The following is a 23,930-nucleotide window of genomic DNA, read 5'->3' as shown; positions in this document are numbered from 1 at the left end:
TCAGCTCAGGCAATGACTCAGTGCATGACCTCTCCTTTGTCATTACGGCTTTTCGTTTGTAATAACTCCTCCTCCATCATGTAGTTAAGTGCTTTCCCGTGTGTATACTTATTTGTAACAGCAATAATCAGGGCTTCTCCTATTACAGGACTATTACTATGGAATCTACAATCTGAGATCCCTTTACCCAACTCATTTCCCTACCGCTTGTCCTGCCCACGATGCAACTTGCTGCGCTCCTTCTGCAAAGCTTTCGGGGATGTTTCTCACCCGTGCTTCCCTGTTGTGGAATCAGCTATTTTTGTGCAGGGTCATTCCACGCGGTTCTTTTGTGATATGGAGGTGATGAGGGTTTGGAGCTGCAGTTGGCAACTGTGGGTTCCTGGCTTGCAGTCCCATTCTCGGACCTCAGGACCACGTATCCCGGCCAGCCCTTTCGGTTATTATTTTGGCTGGGATGTTCCCTCCCCTGGTAGTGCCAGTGGAGACACTCGGCAGTAAATTCTCCCTCGCTATCTCATCCCAGCCATCAAAACGGGAAACAGCTAAGTCTATCCGAAACATAGTGGATTTTGCAAGACTTTGGTTTTAAGCAAATCCCATCTCCGTTTTTTTCCTGCCCACAAGGCTTGTTGTGAAGTAAGGCATTTCGGCGTGAGCTCAGGCAGAGGGTGTGAGCGCTGCGTCACCCTCATCCTGAGAACATCCCTCCATATCCCAGGGAGGGTGCAGCCCTGAATTCCCGGGATGTGAGTTGGTGACTGGGGTTGAAACTGGTTCAGTTTTTCACCCATTTTTTTCTAGCTCCGCTACTTTTTAATGCTTTTGTTCATCTGCTGAGAAATTGCTTTCTGGCTAGGTAAGCAGGTCCTGGGTTGGCAACAGGTCTGGAGGGAGATTTTGGGATGGAAAGGGAGAAATGCTGCTGGCTGGCCAAGGGGGACCCTGCTATGTGTCAGCTGATGGAAAAATAAAACTGTAGGGTTGAAAGGAGAGCTGAGGGGTGTACGAAGTGGGAAGACTGGTACAGCGTTAGGGAGAGGTGGGATGGATGATGAGATCAATGCCCTGGATGTGTCTGCTTGCTGGAGCACCCAAAGAGTGGCTGGGGCTGGCCAGCGTCCTCCTGACTGCATGGGGACCTGGGGCCACATCTCCCTGATCCCACCACCCCTTGGCTCCCCTTCCCTGCCCCAGGTGGGATCACAGCCCCCACGGCTATCAGCCGCTCCCCCCACCCCATCTGCAGGGGACCCACTGAAGAGCTTTTCCCCCTTCACGCTCCCACAGCAGCCCCCCATCACCACGGTGTCGGCGGGACAAGGCTGGTGACAGGCACGTCCCTGTGAGCGTGGGCAGCTTTATTGGGACTTTCCGACCGAGCCCGAAGCCGGTGGCACTCCTGACACTGTGCTTTGCTCTTGTGCAGGGGGGCTGGCGGCTGTCATCTACACCGACGCGCTGCAGACACTCATCATGGTCCTCGGAGCCATCGTGCTGGCAGTGAAAGGTGAGAGTTGGGACAGCACAGATCCCCTTCCATGGGGACATTCTCTCCCCATTCAGGTGGTCTTGGAAATAAATAAAAAGACTCAGTCTGAGCAATCTAGTGGGCAAGATGCCCAGCAGGACTGTGGCCCATAGCAATCGCTGAAAGAAAGTCTGTGGTCCCCCTGTGTCCCCTCTGACATTCTTCTTCCCCTGTGTGCCATTCCTCTGGGTGAAGATGCTGTGAAGCATCCCCCTGGTCCTCCATGTGGGGCTGTCCCCAGCACTGGTAACCTTCTTGTGGTGATCACTGCTCTGCATGTTTGCCTCTAGTCCATGCGTTCTGAGAGACTGCTCAAGCTTTTGATGGCAAAACGACACTTCCAGTTTTGCTCTGGGAAACTTGTAGCAGTGTCACAGTGGGGTCTTCAGACAGGATCCCACTGCATGGGGACGTGCATAGCAGAAGGTGGTGCCGGGTCGAGGCACCGCTTTAGGGCATTGCCTGGGGACGCAGAGCATGGTGCTGTGTTTTTCCTCCTGTTTGGAGCGAGCGTGGCGCATCACCAGCCCTTTGTGAACACTCAGCACTGTTGTGTCTCCGTATTTTTAGCCGCAGAGCATCCTTGTGAGGTCGGGAGCTTTCATCAGCTGTGTTCTGCCATCGGGGCTCTTGGCCCTGAGGAGTAGGAGGCAAAAAGTCAGGTCCTGGCTTCAAAGGCAGGCGTTTAACTACAGAGGATGATTTCCAGAGGCACTCCTGAGATGATTTCCACCATCTCCTGGAGAAGTCTGCTTAGGCGGGCGGGTAGGAAAGGCTTTGACCCAACGCTGCACCGGAGCTCTGCTGTGGAGGTGGGAGCCGCTCCAGACCTGCAGCTGGCCCGGTCCCGCGGCTGCTCCCCTGTGCAAAAGCAGAGCTTGCTCCTGGGCGAGCCCTGTCCACAGCGAAGTGTATTTACAGAAACCAAATGAAAGGACAGATACTTCCCGGAGAAGTAACAATAATACCAAATAACCCAGCAGGAGCAAGGGAGCGCGCCAGGCAGAGGAGCACGTTGCCTGTCCAAGCAGATCTGAGCGGTGGCTGCAGCCTTTGTGCCAGACGAGGTGCTTGGACGCTGCTGATGGTTGTCTGAAGCTGCAGTTGGCCACGGGGCTCTCTCAGGCTTGTGTCTGGTAAACTGGGCTGGGTGCCACAACGCAGAGCCAGGGTAGGAGGGCAGGCAGGCAAGGTCTGGAAAATCCCCTCCAGCGACTGCAGAACCCAGCTATTTTTTGGCTTTGCCAACCTGCAAATCTTGGCACGGTGTGCGCAGGGAGGTGAGGGTGCTTGGGAGAGGGGTGGATGCAGGGGAGCCGAAAGACAAGCTGCTGGTCACACGGTTCTTGACCCGGGTCTCGGGAGACCCAAGGACCTGGAGGCTGGTACTCCTTGAGGGTGCTCGTTTTCTCCAGCTCTTGTGAAGCTCTAATAAAGGATACTCTCCATGTTTTATCTTGTTCATATCTTCAGACCGTGACAGCCGCAGCAGTGATGCTAACGCTCATCTGTAAAGCTGCGACCACTCCAAGTCCGCTCTGCCCAGACCGTTGCCACCCCTGCTGCCACTGAAGGGACCAAAAAGCGTATTGCTTGGCTCCGAGGTCACGTGTCCCGAAGGAGAGCAGGAGGGTTGTGCAAATCCTCTCGAGTACGGTGCTGGGCAGAGCAGTCTCAAGTCGGACAACAAGTGGGTGCAGACTGAGGCGTTGTAGATAAATCACTAACAGAGATCTTGGTGGCTGTTTCAGTGGGTGGTGGTGCTGGCGGTGGCTCTGCTCGACTCTGGCATCGTGGATGAGAGACACCGTGCCATCCAGCGCCCCACTCGGTGTTCACAGAGGGGACGTTAATCCTGGCGGAGCCCACATGCAGCAGCCCAGCGTCTGCAGGCTGAGCTCCTGCTGCCCTGAAGTTTTTGCTCTTCCTTCCCAGCAGGAGTAGATGTCACAACTTGCCGGCGAACACCTTTGGGAAGGCAGCAGGCCCGCACCCCGGGGCGCGAATCTCTGCTTTCAGCCTCTGCCTCTGGAGAGCCTTTGTTGGTGCTCAACGCCCATGCAAAGCTTGGGAGTAGCCACTGCCTGGATAAACCAAGCGCTGGAGGGTGGCCAGGGCTGCTTGCACAAAAGCAGGAGGAGTTTACAAATGCTGACTCCTCGTGAAATACGAGGGGCCGGTTTGCAAAGCTGGGGGGGAGGGGGGGGGGCACGGTGGATGATGCCCCTTCACGAACTCCCCGAAAAGCGTCAGGACAGGGGGATGTCCCTGGGATGGGGACAGGGCTGCAGGTCGGTATTGGAAATGGCAGGGCTGCAGGGAGAGGGCTGTCCTCGGGCAGAAGGGGACGACGGAGCAGGGTGGGTGTCTTGGAAACTGGGATTTGCTCAAGCCGGCTCTTGATGGTGATCCCAGCATGCAGCACCCAATGCCTGAGGGGTTTGCTCTTGGTCTAAAGAGAGCAGCGCTTGTGGGCACAGTGCTGCAGGAGGGTGACTTCTCAGGACCCCGTTCCCACCCCGCGCTGGTGCATTGGAGGGGGCTGAGCTGAGGGTCCGGACCGCAGCCTGTGGGTGGGGTGGAAGGGATGCCAGGATGTGAGAGCTGGACCAGACTCCGGGGGGAATCCGCCAAGGGATGCTCGTGAGTCTGGCTTTGAGTATCCCCTCCATGAGCCCGATGCGGGTCCCAGAGCCTCCTCTCCTGAGCATCAGCAGCTGCTGTGGGCATGGAGGTGCCAACGCACCCCCCCGCTTCTTATCTCCTCCATGGCTGCTGCGTGGGTGGCCGTGGCACGTGGGGGGAGAGGGGCAGGTGCCTACCTCCCTCCCTCCTTTTGGAGCCTCTGGCTCCAAAATTCTCCTGCTGGAGGTACCAGGAGAGCTGCAAGGAGCAGCCTGTTCAGCCTGTGCCCCCCCCAGAGCTGGGAGGCGGTGGGGGGCCAGGGCAGAGCCCAGGGCTGGTTGGCAGCCGCTGCTGGGGGCTGGTGGCTGCGGCGCGGGCGGGAGGAGAGCCAAGGCAGCTGCCAAGGGCTCGGAGGCTCGCTTGCAAGGGCTTGATCATGGCATGTACTCCCCAGCGGGGCTCAGGCTAAGGCCTGACCTTAGATCCCTTTTCCTAGGAAAAATACAGCGAAGAGGGTATTTTTTTTTTTTTCCTTTTCTTTTTTTTTTCTCTCCCACCAGTTGCTGGAGGTTTGGGGATGGACCCATGAGGGGGGTGATGGGGAAACGCTCAGAGGGGTAGAAAATATTTGGCTGGAGACTTGTGCCAAGGCACCTTGAACTGTAGTATATCAAGTCAAAGGCTACCTAAATCTTGCATTTTAATAGTCCTAGGTGAGTTTCCCCTGTTCTGGGACTGGGGAGCTTTAACAAACAGGTTGCTTTTACAGTACGAGGTCAGAAGAGGTGGGTCCCTTGAGGAGCCTTTGTCCCAGCACACAGGTCATCCTCCAAAGGCAGGGTGGACTGTAATGGGACCTGCTGTGCAAAATACTAATAGAAGAGTCTCTTAAATAACTAGAAGAAAACATGAACACGAAGAAGCCCTCCCTCTCTGGGTAGCACTTCTGAGTTAACGAGTTGGCAAATGTTTTGCCAGCTGATCTCAGAGGCCACCAGGTTTTGCTTGACTCTAACCAGCCTCCCCCAACGATGCTTTCCAGCTTTTAATGAGATCGGAGGATACCCCAACCTGGAAGAGGCCTATTTAAAAGCTGTGCCATCCAAGATTGTTCCCAACACTACCTGCCACCTGCCCAGAGCGGATGCAATGCACCTCTTCCGAGACCCAGTCTCTGGAGATCTGCCCTGGACCGGGATGACTTTCGGGCTGTCTATCATGGCCACGTGGTACTGGTGCACCGACCAGGTAAATGTAAACAAGATTCCCCTGCCCCGTGTAACGCGGCGTTGCCTGGGGTCCAGGCACGCTCTGCTACCACTGCTTCGCCCTGGAAGTCCACCTGCATCAGCACCTAGTGGTCCTTCTGGCTGGTGGTCTCGGGGGGCTTCTTTTTGGAGTCAATAGAAGCACCTGGGGCTCCCGCAACCCTGTTCTTCAGGTGCTTGGACTGGGACAGTTTGGAAAGCGGGATGCCAAGGGGTGTCCTCATCTCCTCGGTTGTCTTCTGGCTTTCTGGCAGGGAGGTTAAGCGTTTGCTTGATGCTCTGGGGTTGCTTGGTGAGAGGTGGCCGGGCTGCGTGGGCTTGCAGTGGCTGAAGGCTTTGCTCTGCCAGTAGGGCTGACTGCTTGTAATGGTCTTTTTGGGTTCGGCTCCATCCCCTCTGTATTTGGTGGCCCCGGGAGGTTTCTCATGTGTTGGGGAGCAGGAGACCTTGCCTTGTTCTCTGCCTGCGGGGTTCCTGGGTCGGTAGCGGTAGATGTGTGTCCCCTGTTTGTTAAAGAGCAGAAAAAGAGGTGAGCTACTGCTGCTATGAAGATGCTGTTCCCCTGCGTGGACACCCCTTCACGCATTTGTGCCATGGACTTAGTCCTCACAGACAAGTCTGCCACTTGGTGTGTCCCTTGCCCACATTCTTCTGAGACATGGTGGCAGCTCCAAACTGCCTTAAGTCTTAACCATTGCTGCTCCTCTGATTTCTTGGTCTGCCAACACACTATCCTGCACGTTGCAGCATCTCAGCAGCTGTTTCTTGAGCAGCCCCAGCAGCCCGGAGGCTGTCCCGAGCCAAGTCATGGCCGCCTGGAGATCTAGGACCAAGGATGCCAGTGGCATCTCAATGCCTTCTCTCTAGCTGCAGCCTGAACACCCATCTTAGTCATCTGAGTGCTCATTTCAGGCCCAAAGAGCATTCAGTCACCTAGACCCAACCTGTGGGATTAGGTGGCTACCAAGATTAGATGAAAGGATGGAGGGCTGGGAGAGGAGGTGGAACCAGGACGCAAAAGTGAGCTGCAACACCACTGCGGGGGTGGCTCTGATTATCTGGGTTGAGAGAAACGTTTGGGTCAGGTCTGAGCACCATTAATCTTAATTCTGGACTGGGTAAAGCCTTAACACGCGGCTGTGGTCACCAGATATTTATCTTCCTCTTTGGGTGTGTCTGCACCTCAATCTGGAGGTGTGATTGCACCCCGTGCAGACGTACCTGGGCGAGATTGGATCTTGCGAGTGCAGGTGCTGATGGCAGGACGAGCTGGGGCTGGGAGGCTGTGGAGCCGGCTGCACTGACGCCCCTCTGCTGCGACCCCCACCATGCCACCAGCACTGCATCTCCAACATGCTGTTGGCATCATCTCAGTGTTCAGTCATTTAGTCCAAATATCCCAATGGCCTCTCTGGTCCTCAGGCAGAGACCTCCTGCTTTGACCGGGAGGGCTGCATTAAAGCAGTTTAGCTTAGGTAATTCTAGAGTGATTTAATTATATTGCTTAAAATCAGTGCTAAGGTGTGAGATGTCTTCAGGTCGGGAGGACTAAGGGTGATTTAGCTCCTTTCACTCTGAGTCACCATGTGCCTCATGTGGTGGTGACTGAGCTGAGTGGTGGCTCCTGCAGCTCCTGACATGCTCTGGCTTTTGGGCAGAAGTTAAACCACAGCTTCCCTGAGCATCCCACCCCAGGAACTGGCACCTGGTCCCTCCTGCCCACCATGGCATGAGCAAGTGCTTGCTCAGGAGCAGCTGAATCCTGCTGGATGCTGAGTGCTTCTCTGCAAGCCCCTGAGGAAGAGTCTAGGCTCTTTTAAGGTCATCATTTCTCATGGATGTTGCCTATTTAAGAGAGATTGCCTCAAAGCCCAAGGGCTGGCTGTATCATGGATGGACATGGCTTGGGCGGAGCTTTGAGGTGTGATGGTTTGAGTAGTGTGGGTGGTAGAGTTGTGGTAGAAGGCGGCTGGACTCAGTGTCCCTTTTATTGTGGGCACTCTTTGGAGAGGAGATTGAATGGAAGGGTCAAGAGGTGAGAGGAGGATGGTGGGGAATGCTTGATACTGGCAGGAGGATGTTCTGCTGTGGTTGCACTGGGCTTTTGCGGTGCTATGGCATAACACCAACCCGTTGCTGGTCTGGAGAGAAACCTAGCCTGTGGGTTGGGTACACATCTATGCTGTGCTTGGGTTGGATGCCCAATGGCTCCAGTGTTTGGGGATGCTTGGGATGCAGTTTGGCAAGGAGGAGAGTGATGTGGACAAGGAGGTGTTGGTGGCTGCTCAGCCACCCAGCCTGGCTCTCCCACAGGTCATCGTCCAGCGGTCACTCTCTGCCAAGAACCTGAGTCACGCTAAGGCTGGATCCATCTTGGCCAGCTACCTGAAGATGCTGCCGTTGTTCATTATCATCATGCCAGGGATGATCAGCAGGGTCCTGTACCCAGGTAAGGGCCCTGCCATGTGGACGTGGAATGGGCAGGGTGGGTATTTTGCCTGTTACTACACAATGAATGGGAGGGGGACGTGTCTGGAAATCTCTGCTCTGCACAGACCTGGGGGGTCTGCAGGAGGGAGAGGGACAGGAGAGGACCTGAGTGTCCCTCATGCTCTCCTTGTTCCTGCCGTGCATCAGCCGATGCTACTGTCTTCTATTAACCGTGCAGCCGGGTGTGGACGGGGTTGTATGTATTTAGGCAAGGCGATGCTCCAGGGGTAACTTGGGTGCTGTGTTCAAAATGTGATGGAAAACATGATGTTTGCCCTGAGTGAGCCTCCGCCTGCATTTTGGGCTACACTGGGCTACGTGCCAGACCATAAGAAATGTGGACCCAGAATGAAAATATTTGGTGGAGGCTGATGGCGATTCCTGTCTGATTCAAGGTTTCTGGAGATTTAATAAAGGATTACTTTGGTTTATTATTTTTATGCATGGGAGAAACTATTCTCTGCACATTTCCATCAGCTGAGCGCTGGTTTTCCTAAGCCTGATGCCTTTAATCATCCACCTTTCATCAAAGGGCCAGAACAAGTTATTGCAGGAACACAAGCGTACCTGGCCACTCTGAGCAAGGTGGCACCTGGGACATGGGTCACAGAGCATCAAAGGGCTCAGCGCTCCTCGCTCTGCATGGCTCCACAAGGTGTGAGGGGTTATCTGATGGTGCGAGGAGTAAAACCTTACTCTGAGCTCCGTGTCACTGGCTGGGAAGGGAGAAGCAAGTGGACTCTGGGCTAGTAAATTTGATTCCCCATAAACACAGATTAGATGCTCAGCTGGGGTAACCTCAGGTGGCTTCAGTGATTTCAGCTGCTGATTTAGCCCTGGGGGTTTGAATGGCCTGGAAAGAGTGGGTAGGTACTCTGAGAAACCAAAATGCTTGGTGGGGGTGCAAGAGGCTGCTACGCTTGGGTGGAGATAGGGGATTGATCCTGTTATCCACCTGCCATGGTGGCAATGCTTGCGTGCACCCCATGGTCTTGCAGCAGGGATGCTGGCGTGCACCCCGTGGTCTCGCAGCGGGGTGCTGGCATGCACCCCATGGGGTGACAAGGTCTGGCGTCACTCGTGGATCAGCCACGAAGTTGCTGACTGCAACGCTCACCCACAGAGGTTGCCGTCCCTGTTTCTCCACTGTCTTGCTCTGCCTAATTATGTGTCCGAGTGCTTTTACTTTGATGCTAATCACCTTTGCAAGGAGCTAGAAAACAAGCATGAGAAGGACACGCCTGCACTCACAGTCTTTCACTGGCTGGGCATGATGCCACTGCTGATGGCTGTGGGACGGAACCCAGAGACTCCGGGCACAGAGTTCCGTCCCATGGCCCAATGACATGGAATAGTCTTTAATTCCCGAAAACCTCCTTTTTACCAGCCATTCCCATTGCACTCCTAGACACCAAGAGCTGTGGCATGGCCACCACCTTCTCAACCATGAGCACCTCTTGCATGGCTCCTACCATCACCGCATGTAGGGTGTTATTCTCCTGTATGGGAATCTCAGCATCTAGGACGCGACACCAAAGCTAGGGATGACACCACGCCTTGACTGAGCTGGCTGGGTCACGTCCAGGTTTGCAACCTTTGTAGGGTGGAGAAACATAGGGGAGGTTATAGCAAAAAGTCCTACCTGCGCGGCACTGCTGGGGTAGGAGCTGTTGCCATCCAGGATGGTGCGGGGCAGCACGCACCTAATCTCCACAGCGTTGCTCCTCCTCTTCGTCACGTCCTCCATGCGGACATGCTTCAGGGACGGGAGGCTTCCCAGGGGGCTGAGGAAGGTGCCTCGGCTGATGTGAGGGTCACTGAGCTTCCTTTGTATGGGAAGGATCTCCCCATTGTGGGTGACGTCTGAGTTGGTTCGCCGGAGGGGCCCGTAGCGATCCCTCACCTCGAAGTACTCGTCTGAGATGGAGGAGGCATTGGAGCGGCGGTAGCTGTGGTCAGCAGAGCTGCTGGAGTAGCTCTCCTGATCACTGAGAGTGATGTACTCTTCCTCCTCCTCCTCCTCCTCTTCTCCCAGCCCATTGTGGGCACAGGGAGGCCCTTTGTCCTCCTGTGGCGCTTCCACCGGCTGATCTGGCTGGAGATGGTAGGTCTCCATTGAAGCTCTATTGGGGTTCTCCTCTGGTTCCTGCTTCACACCTGAGTGGTCCGCCAGTGTGTCACCCTCCAGGGCAGTGCCACTGTCACAAGATGTAATGATTTTGGTCACAAGTACACCAACAGGGATGGTCCTTGGCTTTGGAACCGGGGGCTTGATGTCTTCCAGTGTCTCCTCTGGTGGCTTCAGGCGGTGGCCCAATGGTGAAGTGGCAAATGTTCCCACTTGATTCATTGTCCAGCTGGTGCCTTCAATGAGGCTGGTGGGGGGGGCTGCAGGAGCTTCCATGGGAGTCTGTGGGGTCTGTCTTTGGCAGGGGGACACCAGAGGTGGCTCTTGGTCTGAGTTTTTCTTGATCTCCATCTCCCTGTTCTTCAGCATCTGCCTGTGCTGGGCGCTTGCCTGGGAGACATCGCAGACTTTGATGCGGTTCATCTGCGAGAGCTTCACATTCTTTATCTTGGGGTCAATAATGTTGATGTAACCCAAGACTTCGCTCCCAGGCTCGGGGTCGGGCTCGACCCAGGTGGGCAGATAGTCAAACATGTTGGCTTTCTCCAGATTCAGGAGGCCGGGGTGGATGAGCAGGGAGAGGTCTGCCACGTCGCCATGCCTGTCGCCTGCCTGGCCCTCGGGCAGGGCTTTGCCTTTGTTGTCTGTCTTCTGGTTTTTGTCCTGGTTCTCGGATGAGGTCTTGCTGATCTGGTCGGCACTCTTGGCCTTCACCAGAGCGTATTTAGGGTTTATCAGCTTCTTCACCACGGCGTTGGCGGGGGTCACCGGCACAACAGAGGGCAGCGTTACGGGCTCAGGTTCAGGCTCTGGACCCATGGAGATGGACTTGAGGCTCACCCCCTTAGACATGAGGTAGAGCTCCTGGAACTGTTTGTCGAATGCCTCCACCACTTGACCCGAGAGTACTGTGATGACGTTTCGGTCCGTCCTTGCCGCGGACCAGGTGAAGCTGAAACAAAAACACATTGGAAACTCTCTGAGCGCTTGCTGGTAAATAACACGCCTCTCCCTAACCCTGGCTTTCCCCAGGGGATTGATGGTGCTGGCAGGGACATGATCTCACTGTAAACATTAATAATGAGATTGAAGAAATAGCTCTCATCCCAAATCAGAACGAAAGGTTGAAGTCTTGAGCACACTGGAACTTGAAGTAAAAATAAAAGGTATTTGCTGTGGGCCAGTTTTTCACTTTAGTGTTGGCCGCTTTTCCTTTCTCAGTTTGGGTTAGTTAAGAAAAGGAACTCATAAATGGATATGTTTTTTGTTATGGCCAGAAAGTAGGAAATGTTTCAGTTCCATGTTTATGAAACTGTCTTTTAGACCTGTAAAGCTTACCAAGACTGATCTATTTCTACCCAAGTAAGTTTTCATTTGGATAAACTGGAAAATACTTTGGGTAGGAAGTGTTTAACTGGAAAAGCTGAGGTCAACGTGAGAGCTAGGACTGGCTGTGGTTTGGTGCTTTTGTCTTTCCTTGTGCTCATCACATCCATTGGCAGAAGCACTTGATGTGTCCCACCACCTCCGAGAAGGAGGGGTGTCCTAGACCCAGCTATGGGGAGATGGGGACGCCTTGGGTCCCACTCCAGATCTCAGGCTGGCCTTGCAAAATCATCTCCCAGTTTAGGAGGAGGGGAGCAAGTCTGGGATGAGGTCCTGGGGCCATGCTGGGCAGGGAACGGTACTTGGACCACATGGGTCCGTGTTGGTCCTTTGACCAATATCTCCATGGGGCGGGCAATAGGAGATGCCACTGATTACCTGTAGGATCCACACATGGCTCGGTCCCCGTCCACAAACATGAACTTCTGGGCCAAAGCCCCTTTGAACTTGGTGGCCGAGCGTGTAAAAAACTCTGTCCCCCCTGTGCTCCGGACTCGCAGGTTCTGCAAAGCAAAGGCAGAGGCATGAGCAGGAGCACGAGCAACGGGCTGGTCTTCAGAGCATCATTCACCCCTCCATCGATGCCCCTCTGGATGTTCCACATCCCCTCTGAGGAGTGGGAAATGCTTTTCATGGCCAGCTCGGAGGAGGCCACAGCGATGGGAAGATAAAATAACTTGCCTGAGGCAACACAGCAAACCATGGACCTTGGTTCAAGAATTTCCTGCTTTGCCCATGTGTCGGGCAGTGTTTTCTACCTCTTGAACTTGGTGTTGCCTGTGTCCGTGGGTGAGCATCGTGTGATACTGCTGCCAAACACTTTCCATCTCCTGCGATCTATGCAAATGCCACCATGGGAGAGGTGATTCTTCACCTCCTCCCCAGCGGGAGATGTACAAGGGGTTTTAGGGGGAGGTGGTGACCCCAGGACAGTGCACGTGGACCTGATGGCAGTGGGCTTGTCCTCCACCAGGCTCACCCCTTGCTGCGCTCCTAGATTTGAGCATCTAGCCCTGCTTTTAGGGGTGGGTGAGGAAAAAACCCCACAATAGGGAAACATCTTTTCAACCCCAGGAAAAGAAACCCGAGGATGTGGGCCAAAAGGCCACGTCCCGCAGCAGGTCCCTGTGGAGGTGGCCAGGGAGCAGGGTGTCCACCCCGCAGGAGCCCGGGCACGGAGAGGCAGCCCAAACTCTGAGAAAGTATTTTTTTATCTTCAGTCTGGCTCATGCCTCTCTGTGTCTCCGTGGAGGGCACCAGCACATTTTTGCAGCTGAGCAGATAGCATCTTTCACTGCAAATGGTCTCCTTTGGGTGGGGAGAAAATATTTTCTTATGAAAGCACCTACATTCCTCCTGTTCCTGCCGGGATGTCGGTAATGCCATTGCTAAAGGCACCGTGTCATCACTAGGTCATGCCCTCCATGGTTGGGTTTATTTGTGTGTTGGTTTTTTTCATTGTTTTTTTTTTTTTTTTTTAAACAAAAAAAGCACCAAAAGTATTTGTCTTCCTGACCTCCAGCCTTCCTCATCTGCTTCCCTGGGGTCTCTTCTCTCCCTGTAGACCACAGCCTGGCGCAGCCCTAAGTCCGGGTAGAAGCCGAGCTTGGGTAACCCTGGTCCCCGCTCCCCCACGCCTGGCAGGAGGGACAGTGATTCAATGCTGGTTTTAGCGTGATGCAAAAGCAAAGGCGTTCCTGGCCGGGTTTCCAGGGAAGTTCTACACACTGAGTAGAGAAGTTTGGGGTGGTTGTTTGGTTGTTTGTGGTTTTTTTTTTGTTTTTTTTTGTGCAGTTGATTATTTTTTTTGCCTAGTAGTCGCCTTTTTGCCTGGTGTAGCTGGGGGAAACCGGTGCTGAGCACCTCAGTGTCCGTCAGCGGGCAGCACCGGGGGTGCTGGGGGCCGGCAAGCAGGTCGGGGTGGCAATTCCCATCCCTGTCCTGTGCTGTTCCTGCACACGTGGCTGCAGAGAGAGCGGTACTGCCCGGAGTGCACACTGGCCAGCTGCTGGCTAACGCGTGCCCCTGAGGCCGAGCCCTCTGCCCGTCGCCAGCCCGGGTGTCCCCGGCTCGCAGCTCTCCCAGGGTGTCGATCTCTCCTGCTGGGAGCCCAACTTCTGCGAAAAGGCACAAAGCAGCCGTGGGTTTTTCTCAGGTAACGCCCAGGGGAGAAGCTCCCCAGCAGCAAGGTGCCGGTTACCCGTCCCTTCCTCCTCGCTCCCGGCGTATCGCTGCTGTTAAGTAAGATCTGTTTATTTAATCTCTCCCAAGACGAGCGCGCAGCAAGCGAGCGCCCGGCGCGATGGCTGGCTGCCGAGCCCGGGACGGGGTGAATCACTCCCCAAACACTCGCTGTTGCTCAACCGAGCGATGGCCTTACCCAAGCCGGCTTGCTAATTGCGAAGCGCGGAAGGCACCGAGATAACGACGTACGTTTCGTTAGCATCTCCTGGCTTACGAAGCAGCTCCCAGACACTGCCCTACTTTCCTCACAGCCTCCTGCCCCGCTGCATCCCATGCCAGCAAATTGGCTGCAATATGTGGCAAATCCCAACTTCTAGACATTTGCCGAGCTCTGCAGATGTTCTCCTGCTTTTCCAGTCCTGCCACCGGGCTGTTAATGCATTAAAACACCGGTGTGCGTCAGCTCTGGCTTTTCTGGTCTCGGAGCAGCAGCAGTCTGCAGGATACCAGACTCTGGGAAGTTTGGACGTGGGTAAAAGCTCAGCTGAGTCTGCTTTAATTGTCGTGAGCAGCAATTAAGCAGGGCCGGCGGGCTCGGTGGCTGGGGAAGGTGGGAGCCTTGGATGGCCAGTGCTTTCGGCTCCCCGGGGTAGGGGTCCCCGAGCCCCCCCCACCCCCACTGCATCCCGGCCCCGGTTCAGCCTGGCGTGAAGGTGTTGTGGCTCCTACGTGTTCCTGCTCAGCCAGGGGTTTGCCCTCACCGTAAGCAAATTTGGCGAGCCTGCCCAGGCATGGGCCTCCCCGCCAGCCATTTGGCAACCAGCGCGCGCGGCTGGGTGACGTCAGGCGCAGAAACATCACTTTTCTGCCAAGCAACAGGCGCGAGGCCGAGCGAACTCGCAGCTGGCAGGTGAACTACAGCCGGGAGAGGGGTGTCTGCAAGCCCTGAAGTGAAATTGCCGGGCTGCTCCGGCCTGTTTCCATCCGATGCCGGCATCAGGAGCGTTGCGCCCAGCGGAGAGCCCGGGACACTGTCCTGTGGCTGGAGCGAGGGTCCCTCTCCCACTGCTGCTCCTGAGGCTGATAGATCTCCTCTGCCCCTTCGCCTGTCTCCACCTTTGCACGAGCACCGTGCAAGGTGGTTTTCTCTGCACCCCCTGCACGCACAGGGACGTGTAAGGGGTTTGGGGCACTTTGGGTTTGGGACCGAGCCCCTGCACTGCCGGGCAGCCCCTGGTGCCACTTTATCTTCCCTCACTTCAAACAGGATTCATGCACCGGAGAAACATCACGCACAGCCGCCGGCGCCTCCGGGGCTGGGTCAACGCGGCATGTGCGGGCAGATCGGTCCCGCCGGTATGTTGCCAGCTGGTGCCGGTGTCATGGCCCCCCGGTTTGGGCGAGAGCAGTGAGGGCATCCTTGGCAGCTGCCGGGGCTGCGGGCAGTGTGGGTGCCTCCCTGCTCCGCTCCCGGCCCCGTGCTGGGGCTGAGGCCCCGGAAAAGGGGAAAATTGAGGTTTTTTCATTCCAGCCTCTGACTTGTGGGAAAGCCCGAAAGCGAGAGAACCGGCCGGCGGTTGCTCCTGCCGGTCTCCTGCCTGTGGGGCTGGTGACTGTGGATCTGGCCCTGGCAGAGCACCCTGCCTCTTGCACCTTCCCTCTCACCAGCTCATTCACCAGCAGGAGCTGAGTGCGTGGGTTTGCCTGGGCTTTGCAGTGCCCTGATTTAGTCGTGTCCACCCTTGTGGGGTCGCAGCTCCCTGACCACCCCTCTGCCCCAAAGCCAGCTCTGTCTGGGTACCAGCAGCTCCCCGGGCTTTCTGCATCCAGCTTTGCTGGGGGAAAATCCATGTCCCCATCTCTCACTTGTACCCCTCCATCCTGCTTCTCCTGGATTTGGGCATCACCTTCAGCTTTGGTTACAGGAAAAATTGACTAAAGTTTAGGGGTTGTGATCCCTCCAAGTTTAGGGGTTGTGATCCCTCCAAGACGGGAGGCAGCAGAGCTGACAGCTCTGATTATGTCCCTGTGATGGAGGAGGTCACCTGATCCTGGACCCTTCGGGTCATCCTTACCTTCAAGTGTCCAGCATGCATCTGGGCTCGCTCGCACATCTGAAGGAAATGCTTCACGTTGGTCTCATCTAAAATGATGTAGACTCCCACTTTCCTCTTGAAGCCCGCATCCAGGAGGTCCTTGAAGATGTCTACATCAGTGAACATGTCCATGACCACCGCGATGACCTGGAGAGGGGAGAAGAGAGATGAGTCTGGGTAGCATGGCCGGGTAACAACCCTGAGAGGTAGCTGGTGCTTGGGCGAGAGCCGAAAGAATATGCTCTAGGAGGTTGGGATTTGGTGTGAGGCAGCCTGGGCTCCAGCCAGCCTGAGGATGGGGAGCAGGAGCCTCCAGTCCCACTCCTCTGCTGTCACTACAGGAGGTTGGATCTCTGGTGGTGGCCCGTAGCATGACATACTTGTGAAAAAACGGTTTCTGAGGGTGAGTTTAACTTTGCTGCCTTTAACAAACATCACAAATTTCAAAGTCCAGTTTCTGATCGAGAAGTTTGGTGTCCCTTTGCTATCGGCACTGCCCACGGCCCCAGCGTGGGGAGCACCAGGAGGGGAAACCTGCGATGCAATCATGTATCCGTCTGTCTGAGCGCATGTTGCATGGGGTGGTTGCTGTTTCCAGGGTTATCGTTCATACTTGTATTGAGAGAAACAGCATAAAAAATAGCTAAAAGTGGCTCTAAGCTTGGTAGAAATTATGTGGACACCCCTGAGGCACATTCAGGAGCTGAAATGGCTTTTAATACCTTTTAAAAACCAGGCCTGGCTGTGAGCTGACGGGGTCGCTTGAAAGCAGCCAGGAGTTTGCAGCTCCCAGCTCCTGTGACCAGCTGCTGTTCCACGTCCAGGCTGCTGCTAGCTGGTGATGTGCGGTTCAAAGTCTGGACACCCAGAGCAGAGCTCCGGAGAGCGGCGGTGTTTTTGTCATCGGCGCTGCTGACCTCTCTCTCGGTCTCGCTGCCCGACCCTTGCGTAGCTGGGAGCCTTCCTGGTGCTCGGGGTGTTGCTTCTGCTGCGCAACCCCCTGCGAGCGTCCCTCCTTCCTCCCAGACCATACGAAAGCGGAGCAGAGCCGGGACGAGGGTGCGGTGACAGCAGGGATTGGCACACAGCAGCCTCGCCGTTCTTCGCCAGCCGGAGCTGCTTCTGTACCCGGGGCATCTGCTGCCGTGGTGGGGCCGGGGCGAGTCCCGCGTGTTATAGGAAGATGCATCTGTGCCGCGTCCAGCCACGCCGGGATTTTTACGGGATGACTGCCGAAGTGCCAAAGGTCACTCCACGCCCATGGATTTTGCCTTCTTGGAGATAGCATCGCCCATGACAGGACGGTGAGCAGCAGCAGCGCGGCGTGAGGCGTGTGGAGGCAGAGGGGCTGGAGGCAGCTGCCTGCAGCCCAGCCCAGCGTCGCAATCCCCAGGGTTGTGATAGGGCAGCGCAGCCCCGCAGCCGTGTCTGCCTCCCCTCAGCCCACACAGGGTGGCAACAGCCACGCAGGAAAGCTGCTTGTCATGGTGGCACTGGCATGTTCTCGTCCCATCGGTGTGCCCATCTCTGCGGCTGTTCTTGGAAGGTGCCCTCGGTCGGGGGGAGATGGGTGTTTGCTCTGAGCCCCTGCACCTCGCAGCCCTTTGTCCTTCCAAGAGGGCTCTGCTAGCCACGGCACGTTTCCAAGCCAGGGAGGACACCGGCGTGCCGTGGGGTGTCACAGGGAGACCCTGGGATGCTCCTCCCTCTGGACAGAAGGGATTGGGATGGTGCCGGGTGCTTGCACACTCAGGCACGTCCAGTCTTGGGCTCTCAAGGCACCAAGCTGCCTTTTAATTAGTTTTGTGCTACAGGAGATGGAGAGCTCTAATTAAGAGCAGGATCGTGCATTATGACATTCTTCCCTTCCCTTTCTGCAGGCAATGGGGCGAGGAGCGAGGCTGCATGGGGAGCGCCAGCCCGCGCCATCTCTGATGCCGCCCCAACCTTCCCAACCCCAGCCATGCACGAGTGTTTCGGGAGGTGCCAACAAGCCAAGTGAGAGGGGATGTTACGGCTCTGCCACCTGATTTTAACTGAATTCCCATTTATCCTCACCTGAGAGCCTGTCAACAGGCTTTGCTGCGAAAGGATAAATCCTCACTCCCTTGTGCCACCCGCTCGTGTGTTTTGCACGTCCTTGTTGTACCAGTGGGGAAACTGAGGCAGAAAACCAGGTGCCCACTTTGCATGGGCTGCCCAGCGAGGGCTGCGCTCATCTCGCCAGTGATGTAAAGTGGGACAGGTTCAAAGTTACTCTTAAAGCTCAGGGCTTAGCTTTTCCATTTACAGCAAGTAATTGGGAGGAGCTGGGCTGTCTGCCGTGAGTCCCAGGTGAGGGACACCTAAGCCAGGGTGGCGTCTCCCTGGCTGGAGGAAGTGGGTTTGGTGGCAGATGCTTTGTTCCTTTCTCTGACACCGATGCTCCCTGTGGCCGTGGTCATGTCACTTTGCCTGTGCTCTGTGTTTTCTCTGGTTGAGGAAAATAGTATTGGCCTTCATTTTGGGAAGAAAATGGCATTTTCCCACTGCGGTCCCAGCATTCCCAAGGCCTTGGCTTGCTGCTATAGCTCTGAAGATGGGAAGGCGCTTTGCAGGGACACGGGCAGGGCACGGTGACGTCCCCCATCCCAAGCACCGCTCACGCAGGGATGGCGAGCAGGCAGTGCACTGCAGGCAGTCGCCCAGGGTGGCTGGTTCAGGCAGCGGGGAGGCAGCCCAGCTCTCACCCGCTTGCCCACTTTTTCAACCCGATTCCTCCTGCTCGGCTGGTGCATCCTGTCGCCACTCAGCGCTTCTGTTTCCCTCCCCGCCGCGTCTTGCCTGCAGGACAGGCTTGGCCTCGGTTTGTCACCAGGATCTCATGCCAGTGTGCCAACATGCTGCCCTCGCACGAAATGGGCCAGGAGAGTGAGGATGGCACTGGCAGGACTCCCGATGCCGTGACTGTCCAGGGATCACAGAGGTGAAATCCGCTGCTGGGCTGCTCACGCTCGAACTTCAGCTGGGACCAGTTGGGTCCATGCCAAGCCCAGGTGCAGGGTTTAATCTGCAAAGAATGGAGGTCTGTCTGCTCCGGAGAAGTGAAATCCTGTGTGCTATTTACTTCCCAGCCCGGTGAATGGGAGTGTCTGGAGCAAACTGTGCCGTCCTGCTCTGGCAAGCGAGCTTGGCACCCTTGTCCCCGTCGTGTCTAGCAGGGCAGCGCTTGGTGCCTGCGTGCTCAGTGCCAGGGAATTCCCTGACAGCAGCAGAGCCATACCTCTTCCCAAAGCTCCTTTGCCGCTGCGATGTCCCAGGAAGCTTCGCCATCCCTTTGCCATTCATCCGGAGGGTGTGGAGAAGACCAGCCCCAAATCTACAGCCAGATGCTCCCAGTGCCCGAGCAGGTGCTGCTTTTCTTCCTGGTGACCCAGGAGCTGCCAAGATCCATTGGATGCAGTGGATGTGCAGGTGCCAGATCTCGCCACCCCTTGGAGCGGCGAGCATCGCGTCCCCTCGGACACTGGGCAAATGGTGTTGGGATCCTTCTGAACGGCTTTGATGAGGGCATAAACTGCAGGATCATGTTTTATAGAGGAAATTACAGCTCTTTATTAGCTCACTCTGAATCATCAGATAATGACTTTTGGGGCACACCACGTGGGCATTTAATAAATTAGGCAGGCACCAAGGCACAATTAGAGGAAGCATGTTGGGATGAGGGAGAGGTGGGACAAGTAACATTAATAATTGCTCTCCCCTGTCGACCCTTTCATCCAGGAATGGCAGAAGTTTTGTAAACAGTAATTAATAGGGCCTCCCAACCTTTGCTGGAAGTTGCTTAGGGTAATTATATCACCGCAATCCCAACGTGGAACCTCAAGTGCAGAGAGGAGGTCAGACTCACTGCTGTCTCCGGTGGCTTTTGGCCAAGGTCAGTGTTTTCAGCCTGGTCTGGTTTCTGGTCAGATAGAGCCAAAATCTAGGGAAGAAGAAAGGAGGGACATCTTCCTCCATACCCATCCTGTGAGCTTTGCAGCTCAAGGGGATCTGCATCGAGGGAGAGACTGCTGTGCCATGGCCAGACCTGGTGAAGGTCTCCAGGGTGAAGCCTGGTGGTGCACCACGTCCCTGACCGCCTCTGTTTGTTGGCCGCAAAGATGGGGATATTCTGGGAGAGCAGGGATGTGGCTGCAGGATCCTGCCGCTCTTCTCTTCCATTTATTCCCAGAAAAAGGAGGGGATCATTTGCCTCCCCTGTTCCCGCTCACCTGGGTTTGCCTTTCTGCACTGTAAAGCAGAAGCTCTGAACTCAGCAGCGTTTCACCTTGTTCCTGCAAGCAAGTAGGTTCATCTGCACCATCAAATGGGCCTCACATCTCAGCTCTTGGCTTCCTCGCCCCAGCTCTGAGCTGCCATGAGCGTACCCAGCGTCAGCAGCGCTCATGTGGGCTCTGAACTTTCCTCAGCCAGACTGTCTGTTGGGTGAACTTTGCTCTTCTGGCCACGAGACAGACACCCGCGTGGCAGTGTTTGGTGTCTGAGAGCATTTCAGACCAAGTATCCTTGACAGCAGCAGGAGCGAGGATCATCCTCTGGGATGCACTACTGAAGCTCTCCCAAGCCCTTGTTCCTTCGCAGGTGGATGAAGAGCACTGCCGTTGCCTGGCAGGATGGGACAATTTGGCAGGGATTTCCGCCGGGTGGCCCAAGGGACACTTCAGGAAGGACAGGCATGTGGCCAGCCTATGCGACTTCTGATGGAGTGGCAGCCAGACCTCCCTCTGTCTACTCTTGGCTTCCTCAGTCAACCTCTTTCACCTCTGAGCTGCCGTGAAGACCTTAAGCCTCGGCTGGAATCTCTGGGTGTAGAGGGTGGTCTAGCCCAGTGTCCCCATGCTTGGGAGCAGCCACACCAGCGGTCACCTGGGCTCAGCTGGGTGATAGCAGGTTCAGCTGCAGTAACTGTGGTCCTCATATATGAGGTGGGAGACCTCTGGAAGAACCGCGCTTGTCAGACCCTGTAACTCCTACCATCCCCAGACCCTGCAAGACCGCAGGTTTGAAGCACGTGCCCATCTCTATGTTTCCTGGAGTGCCATAATCTCCAAGTGGGCTTGTGCATGTCACCAGTGGTGTCACCACATCTCATACCACCGGCCAGGACCACCTGGAGCAGGAGGCGGAGCCCAGCCCCACTCACGAGGCATCAAGGGACCAGTGACAAGTGTGGCAGCATCAACCACGGCCATGTCCCTGTGGCTTGGAGAGGCTCCAAGGAGAGGTGGGGATGGTGCAGGCAGCAGGGCCTGGCAGCTGCCTGACTCAACCTCCTGGCTCTGCTGGGCAGGAGGAGGGTGGTAGGATGACTCAGGAGATGCTGTTTGAGGGGGGCAGGCAGGAAGCGGTGAGTAGGCAAAGCCAAGCAGGAGCTGCAAGCCCGGGTGAGACGCAGCCGGAAAGACCCAAAGATGAGACATTATTTGTAGTGAGGGGGTTTGCCCATCCTCCATCCCATGGGACTTCAGCCCTCCCTTCCCTTTGCCCTCGCTGCAAAGCCCTTCGGCAGGGAAAACGTCACGGGTAAGGACAGCTTGCCTTGTCTTTTGCAAGGTGACAGTGGCCAGAGATGGCTCCTGTCCGCAGCGGGGTGGCCCTGATCCCCCGCATCAGCTATCCCTGTGAGCTGGCTGGCTTGGACGTGTTGGGAGATCAATTTTCCTGCCTGAGATGGGGCTCTTCGTGATCAACCCCCAGCCCTTTGGTCCTGGAGAGGCTCTGACGGATGCATGCCACCAGGCTTCCCTCTCTCCTGCCAGGGACGGTACTGTGGTTCACAGACCTCCTGCATGGGGGTCTCCAGAGCCAGGTGGACCCAACAGATCCCAGCCTGTCTGCCCCTGCTCCACAGCCACCTGGGCAGAGTCTCCCTGTTTTCCTGCTGGACCATCCCTGGTGCAGGGATGCTCCTTCCTCAGAGCCGTATTTCTCAAGAGAGCGGACGTGCAGAGCTAAAAGGACTTCAACCACCAGCACCATGAAACCACCAGGTACCGACCCCTCCTGTGCTTCCCAGCTGGAACTGGGTCACTGGGAAATACCAGCAACCTCTGCCCACTATCGCTGGCCTTCATCTCCCTCCTTCCCTGGTCCTCCTGCCCATGACACCACCCTGACCCCACCGCTCATCTGCTCCAAGTCCCTGCTCCTTGGTTTGATGCCACAGGGAGGACAAGTCTCGACCCAAATCCCAACCCCAAAGAGGGTGGGCTGTGCTGCCCTTTGGCGTGTCCCCAGCCTTGTCCTCCACATCACCTCATCGTTTTCCTCCTAAAGCCAGGATGAGGCCGGCTTGGAACACCGTGGCAATCTCAGGCCAAGCCTGACCCTCGTATACGTCAGCGCCAGACCAGTGGCTTCGGCTGCTTTGCCCCAAGGCTGAGTTTGGCTCCTCCGGTTCCTGCGTGTTGCCACATGCAGTCACACAGAGCTCTGGGAATGACGATCGCAGGATGCCTAGCACCGTGGGCTCACAGCTGGGAAGCAGCTCAACCCATTATTCTCCCCGGTAGTTTTCCCCACAGCCCTGTAGGGACCCTGGGATTAACGATGCCGCCATACGGATCATGGGAAGGGTCGTGTTGCTCCCAGCGAGCGCTGGATCAGGCCAACAGCATCTTCAGCAAAATCTGATCCCCAAATATTGATTACACTGAATGAACACAGAAAAACCCCAACGCGTGACCCCGATGCCTTTGCTTGGGCAGAGTTCCCCACAGGATGGGGATTACCTGGCTGAGCAGGACTTTAGCATCGACCCTCAGCAGAACAGCCTGGGGCAAATCCTACCCCATCCCCACGGCGCACCTCACCTTCTGAGCCTGGCAGATCATCTTCCGCACCACCTCCTTGATGTGCGCTTGCCCCTCGATGGGCGGCTGCATGTAGACGGTGGCGCGGGTGACCCCACGGTAGGCGATGGTCTCGGGCCAGCCGAGGTCCAGCTGGGGGATGGAGCGGTCAGACCTCTGGGGCCAGTACTCCAGGGAGGGGGCCACGTCCTGCTCATCCCCTTGGCTGTTGCGATCGTCTTCACTCTCCCCTGTGCTGCTGCCGTGGCGCGGAATGTACTCGGAACCGGGGTCGTATGTCTCCAATGTGTCCAGGATCTTCTTTAGCTCCAGCTCGGAGAGGAAGTCCCTGATGTTCTCCTTCTTCAGGACCTCATAGAAGGCATCAGGGCCACGGGAGGCCAGTGCTTCCAGGGCCAGGCGTTGCTCCTCGCTGTAGAAGAACTCGGGCTTGGACTCACTAGACCTCCAGTTGACGTGGCTGTCATCCAGGCACTGCACCTGGGAGAAAGCCATGGTGACCACGCACGCCGGTACCCTCTCCGAAGGGAGCTCTGTAACCCCAGTGAGCGCCGGATGTCGACAATAAATAAGGAAATAATTATTCCCCAGTCTTTAAATACACAATTTTCTTTGCTTCGCCCTCCCAGGCTCAACGCGCAGCTGGGGAAACACGCCGCTCCCTTCTCCGCCGGCTCCTGCCAGGCCAGAGCTCTTCTCTGCCAGGGAGGAGGATTCGGTTTCTTGTTTGCTCCCGGCTCGGCTCTGCGCAGAGAGAGGGCTCCAGGCGAGGAAAACCCGGAGCTTCCCACGGCCGGGGCTCTGCGACGGGGCAGAGACGGCCCCGGGCACACGTGCACCACTGGGAAGGTCCTCTACCTCCGTGTCCACGCTCTTCTCATCCTCTGCCGTTTCAAGATAACGATAATACCGGATAAAATAAAAAGTGGGAAACAAACAAAGAAAAAAAACCCTGGCTTAATAGAAGGCAGAGAAAAGCAGGATTTCTCGGCCCGAACGCCGTCCCTGGTTATCGTTCCTGGAGGACTGGGTCAGCCGGTGGGTTTCGCGGCAGCGAACGTCTCCGTCAGCCTCTCGTGCATCGCCCTGGCTGGCAGGTCGGTTATTTCATGCTCCTGCCAGCGCGCAGTGCCGGGGCCGGACAGGTAACAGCAAGAAGTGAAAAGAGGAAAAGCAAAAGAGTGATTCATTGCTCCGCCCTGCCCCACCTGCAGTCACATGCTGCCTTCACACATTCCCGGCCCTGCCTGTACGTTAACTCTTTCGGCTGAATCCGTCCTCACACCTCTGCCCGGCTCCAGAGTCCCCCGGGACCGCGTGGGAGGTTGGTGGGCGGCTGGGGAGTGTTTTGGGGGGTTGTCTTAAAAA

General features: G+C 56.2%; 2 protein-coding genes across 2 annotated transcripts in view; one reads left to right on the top strand and one right to left on the bottom strand.

Moving 5' to 3' along the window:
- Positions 1 to 23,930, top strand: part of SLC5A10 (solute carrier family 5 member 10) — a gene marked incomplete at both ends in the record, with an annotated part of 40,959 nt that overhangs the window by 9,200 nt on the left and 7,829 nt on the right. Inside the window, 3 exons of the mRNA XM_082490629.1 lie at positions 1,430 to 1,510; positions 5,199 to 5,404; positions 7,738 to 7,873. Of these exons, the coding sequence (XP_082346755.1) occupies positions 1,430 to 1,510; positions 5,199 to 5,404; positions 7,738 to 7,873 (423 nt within the window). The remainder of the gene's footprint in view (positions 1 to 1,429; positions 1,511 to 5,198; positions 5,405 to 7,737; positions 7,874 to 23,930) is intronic.
- Positions 5,511 to 23,057, bottom strand: FAM83G (family with sequence similarity 83 member G; the record flags this gene model as incomplete). Its single annotated transcript, XM_082490628.1, has 5 exons — positions 5,511 to 5,927; positions 9,557 to 10,994; positions 11,807 to 11,931; positions 15,688 to 15,855; positions 22,563 to 23,057. The coding sequence occupies 5 exons, from the start codon at positions 23,055 to 23,057 to the stop codon at positions 5,511 to 5,513; spliced, it is 2,643 nt and encodes an 880-aa protein (XP_082346754.1).

Source organism: Vanellus vanellus, assembly GCF_965231255.1.
Source record: "Vanellus vanellus genome assembly, chromosome: 14".
Lineage (NCBI taxonomy): Eukaryota > Metazoa > Chordata > Aves > Charadriiformes > Charadriidae > Vanellus > Vanellus vanellus.
The sequence above is the reverse complement of the archived record's forward strand: the minus strand, read 5'-3'. Positions and strand labels throughout refer to the sequence as shown.